At 42.2% G+C, this 12,797-nt stretch overlaps 1 protein-coding gene across 20 annotated transcripts in view; it reads left to right on the plus strand.

Moving 5' to 3' along the window:
- LOC129117519 (uncharacterized) overlaps window positions 1–12,797 on the plus strand; it is a 415,270-nt gene that overhangs the window by 296,240 nt on the left and 106,233 nt on the right. For 11 of the 20 annotated variants that reach the window (XR_013180173.1, XR_013180172.1, XR_013180176.1 and 8 more), the window contains one exon: window positions 3,672–8,882. The exons of 7 other annotated variants lie outside the window; for them this stretch is intronic. Coding sequence is in view for 2 of the 13 variants with exons in the window: in XM_077172318.1 (XP_077028433.1) it covers window positions 3,672–3,917 (246 nt within the window). In the remaining 11 variants the exon portion in view is untranslated. Of the gene's footprint in view, window positions 1–3,671; window positions 8,883–12,797 lie in introns of those variants that run through there. 2 more of the 20 variants (XM_077172327.1, XR_013180203.1) reach the window with 2 other exon arrangements.

Raw genomic sequence — 12,797 nt, forward strand, 5'->3', positions numbered from 1 at the left:
CTGTGGGAAACCACACCAAAGGCTTTGCTAAAGTCAAAATACACAGCATCCACCCCTCTCTCCTCACTGTGGGTCATCTGTCTGGTCACAGAAGGCAAGCAGTTTCACCAGGCACAACCTGCTGCTGCTAACTCCATGCAGGCTGCTCCCAGTCACCCTTCTGACATTCCAGCACCAGGACAGGACCTCCAAAAGCCTCACTCCATAAACTTTGTGCAGCCCATCAAAGCTGCCATGGAGCAGCCTCATGGTGATGCTGGCCCGCTCCTCTGGTGCTCCCAGAGACAATCCCTTCTGCACCATCGGGCTTCCACGTGCCCAGCTTGCCTGACTGCTCCCTTCCTCTGTCTTCCTCTCCTCGGGGTACTGCTGCAGAGGAGACTGCAGCCAGCCTCAGGAGCAGGAGAGCCTGAGGGCAGTCTTGGACAGCAAAAGAGGCAAAAAGGCACTGACCTCCTCCACCTTTTCCATGTCCTTTGTCCCTCCATCTCTAGCTGTTCTTAGCAGCAGGCTCACAATTTCTTCAATTGTCCTTTTCCAATTCTGTTACAGAAGCCCTTCTTCTTGTCCTTCACCTCTCTTGCTAATTTAAACTCCAGCTGCTTTTCTGGTATCTCTCTGGTTTCTTATATTACACTAAATTAGATAAATTCATCCCATTGGTAATAAGAAAAATTCTGAGGAAGAACTGAGTATTCACTGGAGCCATTCACACGAGGGAAATAGCCAAATGCATCTAAATCTTTCAAGACTTGGGAGCAGCAACCAGATGGAAAGGGACAATTTCCAGATGCCAACCCTCCATGGAAGGTTTCAAATCCTCAAAGAAAACAGCTCACAGAACATTTGTCTTGTAAGAAACATCAGAGAAAGAAAAACAATTGTTCTGTTCTGTTACTGTGCAGCTCAAATCCTTTCCCAAATTCTGACTCTTGCTCTATATTTTAACTCTCAGTGCACACTAATTACCAATTGTATTTTAACATTCTGTCAGCACATTATATCTATTTCCGCTAAGAAAACTTTTGGGTTTTTTTCCCATGGCACATTAAGATAAGCACTTAATTAATTAAGCTGCCCAGAATTTAATGCAGATGTTTGGGAGTGCTACCACTTCTGTCAAGTATGAAACATCATTGTTTGGAAACATGTCAGGCAGCTCCAAAAAAAAAAAAATCCATGGTTGAGTACATACTCAAGGGACAAATCACTGTGTCCTTCAAATCCTTGCTCTCTCAGGACTTCCTAGAAGGATCTTGGCGCAAATAAAATTTTGGAAAACAATAGGAGTGTCCTCTTAGTCTTCACAATGAAAGGCTACAGTGTTTTCAACATGCAAATATTAAAACCCTAGAAGATGAAATGTGTTTTCGATCTTTTCTTTGAAGATTTTAGTTTGCTGCCAGGTATTAATTCTCCTATTTCTTGTGAACCATGCTGTTACTCATAGAGGGTTCAACACATTCACTGTCTTTGCTATGAGAAATTTTTGACATTTTCTCATTAAGTATATCAGGTACTAAAATAGCAGAAAGAAAAAACAGTAACTATCAAAGGAGGACTGGACTCTTGCCTTTTTTTCAAGTGACTTTCCAGACTAAGGTTGTTACTGTAGAGCTAAGAGTAGAGTTCATATCAGCTGTCTTGCCAAAATTATCTCCTCTTCCCTTTGATGGTAAATGCTTTATCTCTTTTTCTTTTGAACTTTTTGCCCTGATGCATAAGGAAAGTGTTCCAGTTTCGCTTCATTTTCCACAAAACAAAGTACACACATAGTCACACATCTGCTGCTTGGTATTATAATGCCCAGAGCCAGCCTGGCTCTCCTTTAGTCCCTGCCTTCAGGCACATTTCTATTTCCATGGCAGGGATCTGAGGCAACAGGTCTTCAGCTGTGTTAGAGCTTAAAATGGCAAATGGGGCAGCTTTGAAGCTGTCCATTTATACATCCTCTCTTGCACTGCTGTACATTGCTCCTCTGGGATAATGTGGCTATTACCTCCTTGATTTCCTACATCATGCATGTTTTTCTAGCTCCTGAAGCCTCTTCCCACATCAGTTTGAGAATCAGCTTTCTCTTTCTCATTTCATGTGGTATTTTGGCTTATGCCCTCTTGCATTTAAACATTTAAGATCTCTATCACAGTTTCACATCTCTGTTTTATCGCACTTGAATCTTACTTCATACATGTTGTCTGGACACAGGGAGCAGGGCTTTTCTAGTTCCTGCACTACATAATTATGGTTAGTTAATTCATGCAAGAATTATCTGGAAATTATTTCTATATTCACATACACCAAAGCCAGCTCTTTTTGAGAGTAAATGTTCCTTCTAAATAATTGTATTTGTTGGTGATATCCACCCTCTGCACCTGCAGAACCAAGCAAATCTTAGGCATTCTTCATGTGTCCTTTGAAATCCTGGGAAATTTAACTTTGATGAGGAAGCATTCAGTGTTTTTGTTCTTTCTTTTCCCTCACTGTTCTCTTGACACCAAGGACATTTCACTCAATCACCCCAAGAGAAGGACCTGTCACCTTCAATTCTGCCTGATCTGTCTTTGTTTCCTAAGCTGTCACCTAATATAACATGAGCCCAACAAACTGATCTGGAAATGCCTTGAAATGAAAGTTTTCCACAGCAGGAATCAAACCCACTTCAGCCATTATGGAAACCAATATCTTCACGTGTGAAATCATCTCTCTCCAGCTAAGGCATCCCTTGGGCTCTCCTTTGTCCTGGAGTTTGGTCAGGACTTAGGTGCTGCCACATCAGCTTCTGGTGACCTGGACGTGGCACAGGGCTGGGAGAAGGGGAACAGTCTCAGGTTTCTGTGGTTGAGATGACCCCAGAGGTATTAAAAAGTCTTTTTTTCCCAGCCCTGCCATCGAAGAAGAAGTTGAGATTTGTTGGTTCTGCTTTTCAAGGTTGTTTATTTTTTCTTATCTATTACATTCTTTCTCTGACCTGCTGAGATCTGTCCAGCAGGTTGGGTTGTGGCACAGCGTCTGCCCTTGGGATGGTGTTAACTTTTTATACTAAGAACTATCTGTACTTTATTTACAATAATGTCAGACAGTCTGTCTCTAATCCAATCCAGAAGTGTCACCATCACAGCAGAAGATGGAGGACAAGAAGAAGAAGAAGAAGAAGGAGGACAGGACAAGCCCAGATTCCTCCATCTTGCTTCTTGATCCCCCATTCTAAAACCCCAAAAATTCTACCTTTTCACCCTGTGACAAACTATCATTCTACTCAAACTCTTGTGGCTTGTAAGTCTCCACACAAAGTTGGTAATTGTTTCCCAGGACTAAAATCAAAGGCACAGCTGTTTTTGACTCTGTGCCAAGGTCTCTGAGCCCCTTGCCAGGGTCTTGAATCACCCAGGACAGCCAGAGGAATGTCCTGGGTCCTGACAGAACAGTGTGCCTGTGGTCTCTGGGCTGATGTAGGTCTTCCCCCAGCCAAGTTAAGCATTTCTCTTTTGGAACTTCTTTGCTTCTGGCAATGTAAACACTTGAATAACTTTGCAAACACCAGTCAACTAAAAGTTAGGCCCTGAAAAGTTTTGACACTGGGGGAGGGTTGGAAAAACTAGTTAGGGAAACATTATTGACAGAAAAGACAAAGCTCAATTTTGACCTAAATTTCTCCATCTATCACGTAACAGAGCAAAAAGGATGAGTACAGGGACAACAGGGACAACTCTGGGCTCTGGACAGAAGGCACCAAATACTCTTTCACCTGCAAAAGGACACAGAGAGCAAGGCTGCCCGTGAAGTCCCACATCTTTCAAGGTTTCTGTGGTTGTTTGCTCACAGGGGTGCCCGAAGTTGCTTTGGTGACCATGGAGAAGCCACTCAGTGTCTGCCCTGGGGTGAGAGGCTGGCCTTGGCCTGTGGGAAGTGCTGTGTGAGCTGGGTGAGCACAGGGCAGGGTAAGAGAGCAGCCAAGCCACAGCCATCCAGCTGGGAAATGCAGAATACACTGCTGGGGCAGGGAAAATGTCACCAGTGCTTTGCTTAAGGGTCCTGACATGCACAGCCCTGGGGAGAGGCTGCAGGTAGGAGGAGGTGGTTGGGAAACTCTATCCAAAAGCCTTTGGGAGTGACAAGTGGCAAATTCCCACTACACACATGCAGTTCTCTTTTGTGAGGAATGGTGTGGGGCCACCCTCAGTTTTAGCCAGACACCAGTTGCTCCTAGTGACACAGAAAGGAGTGTAACTCCACACTCCTTCCTTGGCTCTGCCTGTACAGCTCAATTCTAACGATGGCACTGTAGGGTTGCTTTGCAGCAGTAAGTACAGAAGGAGCAAGAAAAGAACATCAGACCCCGAAATTTAGGGGAAGACTGCAGCAGAGCAGCTAATCCCACTTGAAAGGATGGGCTCATGTCCAATTACACATTTTTTTTTCCAATCCACTGGGAAAGCCATTATACTGATGGCAGTCAGATTGGTGCAGCCGCAGCAATCTTGAAAACGTTTAGGGTATCTTTGATTAAATGATCTAGTGGACAATGACTGAAATTTCTTCTCTAGGAAAACCCTAGCATGGATAGGTTTTTTTAATTAAAATGAGCTAATATGTGATTTTTGCTTGTAAAATCACATGAAAGGGAGAAAACAAAAGTGAGTGATACGAGAAAGGGAAAATGCCCCTTTGTTTTCTCTTCTGACTAGCACCATACTCGTTTTAAAATCCCTTTGCTTCCCTGTGTAATCAGGTTGATTAAAATCCTCTAAAGAAATAAAACAGCTGCAGAGACCTCCAAAATCACATTCTTTTCTACTGCATCGTATTATTTTCAACAGCTTTGTTTCCAAATTATTCTTTTCCCTTCATTGCCTCTGAAAGTCTATTAGTGGATTTATTAAAAGAAAGCTGAATAAGCATGCTGGATACAGCCACAGTGATTGCCTCAACACATGTTGTTCGTGCAAGCAGGTTTGAGCTGCTGGCTGTCACTGAACTGAGGCAGAACAAAGGAAAACCCAGCTGAAAGAATGAAACTGTTCACTAAAGAAAGGTTGCATAGTTTGCCCTTCTATCATACACTGAAGAGCTAAAATAATTATTAAGCTGAGGTCATACCATGACATTTTACCTCAACCCATGCTAGGAGGAGAAATGGTCCTATCTTGTCTGTAAAATGACCTGACACCTTTGCACTTTGTGAGGTTGTACTGCCACATGCTGCTGCTACAAGCTGTGCCTCCCAGGGAATTAGCTCATCTGGGGTGGCTTGGGAAGGGGGCACCCTGCTTGCTTCCCACTCCTGCTTGGTGGGGATTTGCCTGGCTGGAGGAGGGAGCAGGAATAAGGAGAGGCTGGTGCACAGAGCACACCTCACACATTAATTCACCGTGTGTACAGCACACACAGGCATTTGCATCCATGCACGGGAGGAAGGGAGTGCATGAGCCCTGGCAGGAGCCCTGCATGAGTGCCTGAGCCCTGCATGAGTGCATGAGCCCTGCATGAGTGCATGAGCCCTGACACTGGGGAGGTGGCACACTGTTGCAGTGTTGTGAGGGTCCCCAGAACGAGGTGAGAGATGAGAATTGACTCCAAGTTCTCAGAAGGCTGATTTATTATATTATGATATATGTTGTGTTATGTTATATGTTATTTATGTTAAAAGATGATACACTAAAACTATACTAAAGAAGGAGAAAGGAGACATCAGAAGGCTAGACAAGAATGATAATAAAACCCCATGACTGACCAGAGAGTCAGACACAGCTGGACTGGGATTGGTCATTGATTAAAAACAACTCACATGGAACCAATCAAAGATGCACCTGTTGGTAAGGAACCTCCAGACCACATTCCAAGCAATCAGATAATTATTGTTCACATTTCTTTTCTGAGGCTTCTCAGGAGAAAAATCCTGGCGAAGGGATTTTTCACAAAATATCATGGTGACAACACACCAGTCCTGCCACCCCTGTTTAAGCACTGGGCCACTGGGTGTGCCCAGTGCTTAAACAGACCTCTCTGGGCCAAGTCCCTTCCTCCTCCCCATTGCATCAGGTTTTTCACATGTAGGCTTCCCTAAGGAGGCAGGAGGTTTAACTGGGTGGGGTGTACTGTAAAAAGGTGTGTTTTACAGGGGAGTACTGTAAAAAGGTGTGATTTACAGGGGTGTACTGTAAAAAGGTGTGCTTTACAGGGGTGACACTGTAAAGAGATGTGTTTTACAGGGGTGACACTGTAAAGAGATGTGTTTTACAGGGGTGTACTGTAAAAAGGTGTGTTTTACAGGGGTGACACTGTAAAGAGATGTGTTTTACAGGGGTGACACTGTAAAGAGATGTGTTTTACAGGGGTGTACTGTAAAAAGGTGTGTTTTACAGGGGTGACACTGTAAAAAGGTGTGTTTTACAGGGGTGACACTGTAAAAAGGTGTGTTTTACAGGGGTGACACTGTAAAAAAGGTGCATTTTACCCACTGCTGTAGTGGGAACTGGTGGTGGAGCTACTGGTGACTCCCCAGGGAAGGGGTTGAGTCTCCATCACTGGAGGCATTTAAAAGACCTGTGGATGTACCATTTAGGGACAAGGCTTAGTGCTGGACTTGGCAGTGTGGGTTAACCATCTTTTGCAGCCTGAAGGGTTCTGTGATTCCTCTCTGGGCAGCAGGGGGTGCCCTGTTTCCCACAACCTCTCCTGCTGTGCTGCACTCCCCAGAGCAGTGAGTTTTGTTCCTTGCTCAGCCCACCCAGCAATCTGAGTCATCTCCAAACAAAGGGAAGGACGCAGCTGCAGGCAGAGGCAGCTCTGCAGGGCTGTAACATTGCTGGAGTTTGCACAAGCAAGATGCAAAGTGCTTTTATTGCCTCAGTCAGCATGATGTCTCAAGTCTTCCCACCTTTTTGAAAGTTCTTTAATTTCTTGGTCAGGACTACAGATTTGTTTGTTTTTTCAGACAGTACCATTTTAATGCAAGTTACACAGACAAGCACAGAGTTTTTCTTGCTGAGCATCTTTATGTGCCCATGGTGAATCACCCATCTCCTCCCCAGCCACCCTGCAGCCCAAGAGCACTGACCTTGCCATGGGTACCAACAGCTTCCCCTGTCCCTCCAGTCCCACAAAACTTTTCTGCCTCATCATGGAGACCAAAGCATTTAGGAGAGACAAGAAAACATTTATGGATTCAAAAATATTTATGATCTCAGTGTCATAAATAAGCCTACACTTAGTTTGATAGAGCATAGCAAGTTTATTTTAATGATTAATAGAACCATATCTGGAAAGGGCAAGTTGAAAAAGCTACTTTGCAATTCTGAAACAGTGACAAATTCACTCTTGAAATGTTTAAAAATATGAAAATGGACTATCTGCTAAACAAGAGCAAATAGAGTAAGTTCTATGCAAATGACTGGGGACAGGGCAGATTCTGAAAATACCAGAGGCTAGAAATTTTGTTCTGCCTAGAAGAAAATGTGTCCCAAATAGTTTTAAATCAGTAAACTTTATGTGCTATTATCCAGATGGAATAAAATGCTGGCCCCACAGACATTAATCACTCAATGAACTCACTGAGGTCAGAGTTTTACCCTGAGACTCAATTTTTTAAAAAATAATTCATGTTTCTGACACTTTTATATGCACTCACATAGCACAGACTTACAGACTTCCCACACTGTGCCTATATATATATATATATGTATATATATATAAATTTATAGCAGTAATTGTACTAATGCTTTTGTACTAATGCAATCTTTTACTGTTTTACAACACTAAAGACTTTCTAATTTCTCTTTGTCATCCTATTCAGACATTACTCCCTATTTTGCTCTCTTCTCTCCAGTGCAAGCCACCCAAGGCCCACTCTAGCAGAATGACATGGAAGCACATGTGTTTTCTGGTGAAGACCAGCCCCATTCCACAAAACACACAGATGTTTTTGAGATGCAGCAGCACTGCATTGTTTTGCTGCACAGACCTACAAAAGCACCTCTTTATTAATTTAAAATGCCATAATATGGAGAGTGGCTGATTCATATGATGTGTTCCTTGGTGAAAAGAACAAAAAATACATATAAACTAGAAACCAGTGGCAGAATTGCAGCCTTTTTGGGTGCTCTAGACACCCAAGAGAAAGCAAATAGCCCCCAAGCCCCAGGGCTGATTGGGGTGGACTCTCAGAAGACAGTGCTGAGCCCCACCAAAGAGCTCGAACACCAAGTTACAAAGGCAGATAAGTCTCCTGCACTCAGGTTTTCCTCCCAGCAAAAATAATCTGTCAAGTTATAAACCATTCCCCTGACCCAGTCTGGCAACTTCATATCCTACAAGAGCTTTCTATTTCTTATTGCATATCATGGCATAAACTCACATATTCGTGTTTCCCTAATTGTTGTATTTGACAATGTAATTTTTCTTTTTTCCTGGTTCTACTCAAATACTGTCTTAGTGTCAAGAAGATGTGACATCATATTTTTCAGATTTCTATACTTCAATATCTGCTGCTCACATTTCAGAAGAGGACTAAGAGTCCACATAAAACAACCTAAGTCCATACAGCAGCACTGGTATGTTAAATAAACTTGGGGGTAGAAAAAGTTTAACATCCCTTTTGAAGCCTTTCCCCAAGCTTTGTTTACCAGTTTGGACAGTAGATATGGATGTGATAAAATTTTTAGAGGCATGTATTATAATGTGCATCTCAGTTCACAACCACAGTTCATATATGCAGCTGTGTACGTTTCTAACCTCATACTTAGAGTGTTCCAGCTTTGGTTGCTTATGGATTATTAAAATTATATCATTATATCTCTTTCTTTGATCACAATTTAGTGTAACACTTCTCAGTAACTTCCAACTTTGATGTTATATTTAATAAAATATAATGCTGTGCTGAAGAATCCCTCGGGTATCTTTAAATTCTTTTCTTTTTTATTAATATATATTACACTGTAAATGGGATTAAATTGTCTGATTAGTGAAGCAGTTTCTCACTGCAGCAGTTAAACCCTGAATTCCTCAGGGTGTTCTATAGACATTGTTAAAGCATCTTGCCAAGGTGCTGATAACCCATGAGAATTAAGCCTAACATTTCCCTTGTGCTGAGGCTGGTTTCACGCTCTGACCCCAACCTTTACTTTGTTAATTCATCTTCCTGTAGAGAAAACTTTGCTTTTGTCCTTAGAAATTTTGTAAGGCTGCACTGTAAAGTAGGAGAGAGAACTAATGCAGGTTTTGGAAGACACCCTGCCACCCCAAACCCAGGAGCTGTGTGGAGAGTGGCCTGCAAGGGGCTGCACCACCACAGAGCACCATCCAAAATCTGCAGCAAGACCAACATCACTCATTGTCCCCACCAGTAGAAATTGCTCCTTGATGCTCACAGGCACAGTGCTGCCTTGAAGGGGGCCAGCAGCACTGCTTGTGTGTCAGGAAACTTGGCCGGGGCAGAGCCCAGGGAAGGGAGCACCCAGCCCAGAAAAGCCCAGCTGGTGATGCACGAGGCCCCAGCACAGCCCCTGTGCCCAAACTGCCTTGACCAGTGCTCAGTCACACTCATGAAGGACATTGTGTGCTGAGCTGGAGTTCAAACCCAGGCACAGAACAAGGACTGTTGTGGGATTCACATTCTCTGAACCTGAGGGAAGCAGTGAGAGAAGCAGAGAAAAGAATGATCAAAACAATTCTTATCTCATTTGCTGCGCCTGTGTTGTGCCAAAGTAGAATGCAAAATGGAGATTGTTTACCCAGAATGATGGGGGTTTTTTTCCTTGGTCTATCAGGGCCAAGAGTGTGTGTCAGGACTGCCAGGTGACAGTCACGAGATTCTGTGCAGTTGAGTTGAGTGCTTTGTGCAGATTCAGTTTAGATGTAATGTAATATAGTGTAATATAGTATAGAACAGTATAGCATAATAAAGTAATTAATTAGCCTTCTGATATCAATGGAGTCAGATGCATTCTCCCCCATCGTTGGGGTTGACCTGATTACAATGGACTGTCTTATCAAAAACTCCTCTGGAAAATGCTTTAAAACAGCTGCAAAGCAAAGAGTGGCCTGAGAGAGGCAGGGATTTGGGGAGAAGGAGAAGAGGGAGGCTGATAGGCAGGCAGATATTTTCTCACTCTTTCTTGTGCTCCAGTGGCTTTTGGTTGAGACAGCTCTGCCTTTCTGCAGTTTTTACAGCATCCAGCCCTCTTCCACAATAGCTCATCAGATGTTCATTTTAATTACCTCCAGCAGGGTAATGAGGGCAAGTGGACCCTAAACTCTGGCTGATGATGCCTACACAATTCTCTCACAGAGAGAGGAGGTCCTTAGCCTGTCAAGCAGTAAAAGTAGTCTTGAGAACCTGGGGCCACATCATTATGCTCTTTATTACATCTCATTAAGACTATATATTATAGAAGTAATATTGTAGACTTGGACAGTGCCAAGCCAAGCAGGTTTTACCATACTGCTAGCATAGGAAAATTCTTCATCACTTTAGCTTTATTTGCTAACACAATTGTCTTTAAAACAGTCAACCAATGTACTATGCAAGTAGAAAAATTCAAATGTACAATAGACTGACCAGTAAATAAAAAACAGATTAAAAAGACTTAAAGGCAAAAGACATTTTAAATCACTATAGTTCTGCCTCCTGACTTGTCAGGCTTTTAACATTTCATTGACAGATACATGTGTATATATATATATACATACATATAACATTGTTATGAGATATACTTCCAAGTCTTTAATTGAATAATACTCAATGAAAATTCATATGCAGACCTACCTGATTATTGTATAAATTATTCAACCAATTAGTGACATGATAATGTTCCTACCTAAATAAGGCATGAGGCAGAGTTTTATAATTCAGCTGAGTTTTTTGGTCCTTTGGTGTCCAGACCCAGCTTGGACATCATTTATGTACCTAAGCAGTTCATACAGATGAATAGCACAGCTGCCTTTTCAGAGAGCTTAGTCTTCCACAATATGATCAGCAGAAATATTCACAGTGTATAAACTGGTGTTTTAGCATTTCAGGCTTAAACAAAAACAAAAATCTAAACTAGATTAACTAGAAGAGAATAGGTTTCCATATTTTTATGACCTGAAGAAGGACACATGGGATAGGAGTAGAGGTTGTTTCTTTATGTCTACACAGTAGAAAAATACCTCCTCAGATTTACAAAGGTAAAAATGTTTCATTCATAGGTGACCCTTCCCCTCCTGGTCACTGAAGAAGAAGTAGACTACTGAGCCAACAGGAAGAAACATTTCTCAATATTACTGACAATTAAACAAAATAACCTTTTTAAAGCTCTGGGAAAAGGATATATGTGGTGAAGGATTTTTTTTTGCATAGATGTAATAAGTGAACCTGAGAGCAATGCAGGAAGGCACTGCTGGCACAGACCCAGGAGGCACAATACAAAAACAAAGCACAGCCAGGTGCTCTGATAAAACAGAGACAATGGGCAGAGCCCTCACAAACCATCACTAATGTCTCGGCTGTCTTTGATGACAAAAGTTTTAAGAACTTGTTTAATTACCTTCTGTTTTGCTTTCCAAATGGTACCTAAGCAGCTTATCCAAAGTGAACTGTAAATTGTAAGATCAATTCTTTGGTTTGAGGTTAAAAGCAGCAGGTGAGGCAGGCCAGGGTCCTTGTGTGGACACAGGCAAGACCTAAACCCCAAACATTGAGCACCTGAGTCAACAGCAAGAATTTCCTGAATTAGGATACAACTGATGGATGTACCAGTCAGCAGCAAGGACTTCTGCCTTCCCCCAGCAGTGTGTGGGTACCCTCTCAGCTGCCAAAATCAGCATACAAAATCAGGTCATGATCTCTCTTCCTCTCTCCCAGTGCATTGCCCCCAGACCTGTCCCCTGCCTGCTGCAGGAGATGGCCTAGCAAGGATGAAAGAGTTTGCAGTGGTTTCTGTGCCATTGGGAATACACACACTACTGTGCAGAAATCCCTGATATTAAACATGAAAGACCTGAGCCTAAAAGGGAGCAGGAAGAGTGACATTTAAGGCAAGACATTTTAGAAAAAAATCCAATCCAGTACAGAGAAACAACTTCATAAATCACAAAATGACAGAATCTGTCCCACTGGAAAATAACCATGAGAGAGGAATCCTTGCAAATACATCTCTGATTTGAGAGATAAAATTAGAAAACACAGAGTTGACTGTTGTGAAACTGTCTTTGCATATTCCAGTAATTTATAAAATTCAGATAAGTGCCTGAGTTGATGTCCTGATTTTTCTGAGGACAACAACCATATTGGTAGTACCTTTAATTGGGCCAGGACATCAACCCTGAACTTTGTGCTGTTGATCCAAAGCAGCCAACATCAAGTCATGTCAGTGCTCGTATGAGCACAGAAATGAAGTCAGTACATACTCAGTTTGCTTGTTTGAGGAAAAGCTCTATGAAAATACTGCCACCATTATTTATGGGAAAAATACCTCTAGGAAAAAATTCAGTAGTGGCAATTCAAATGATAAACTGAAATCCATAGAACTCAGGAATTGAGCTGGAATGAAGGAAGGGAAAATGCTTTCCTCTTAAGAAAAGTTTGAATTTTTCAGGGAAAAAAAAGATAAAAGAATGTTCTGATCCCAAATCACAATATTTTGTTTCTAAAAAGTGGAAACATAGCCTTAAGGACAGGAATGTCTGTTTTCTTCACTCTGGAAGGTAGTTTGAGATCCTGTCCTTTTCCATAAATTATGCTTCCATTATGACCCCCTTCTTTCTAAAGACACACAGGAAAATAACCCAATTTGTTTCAGTTAGTTAGCTTCAGTAAA

Source organism: Agelaius phoeniceus, chromosome 2 (genome assembly GCF_051311805.1).
Source record: "Agelaius phoeniceus isolate bAgePho1 chromosome 2, bAgePho1.hap1, whole genome shotgun sequence".
Classification (NCBI taxonomy): Eukaryota; Metazoa; Chordata; class Aves; order Passeriformes; family Icteridae; genus Agelaius; species Agelaius phoeniceus.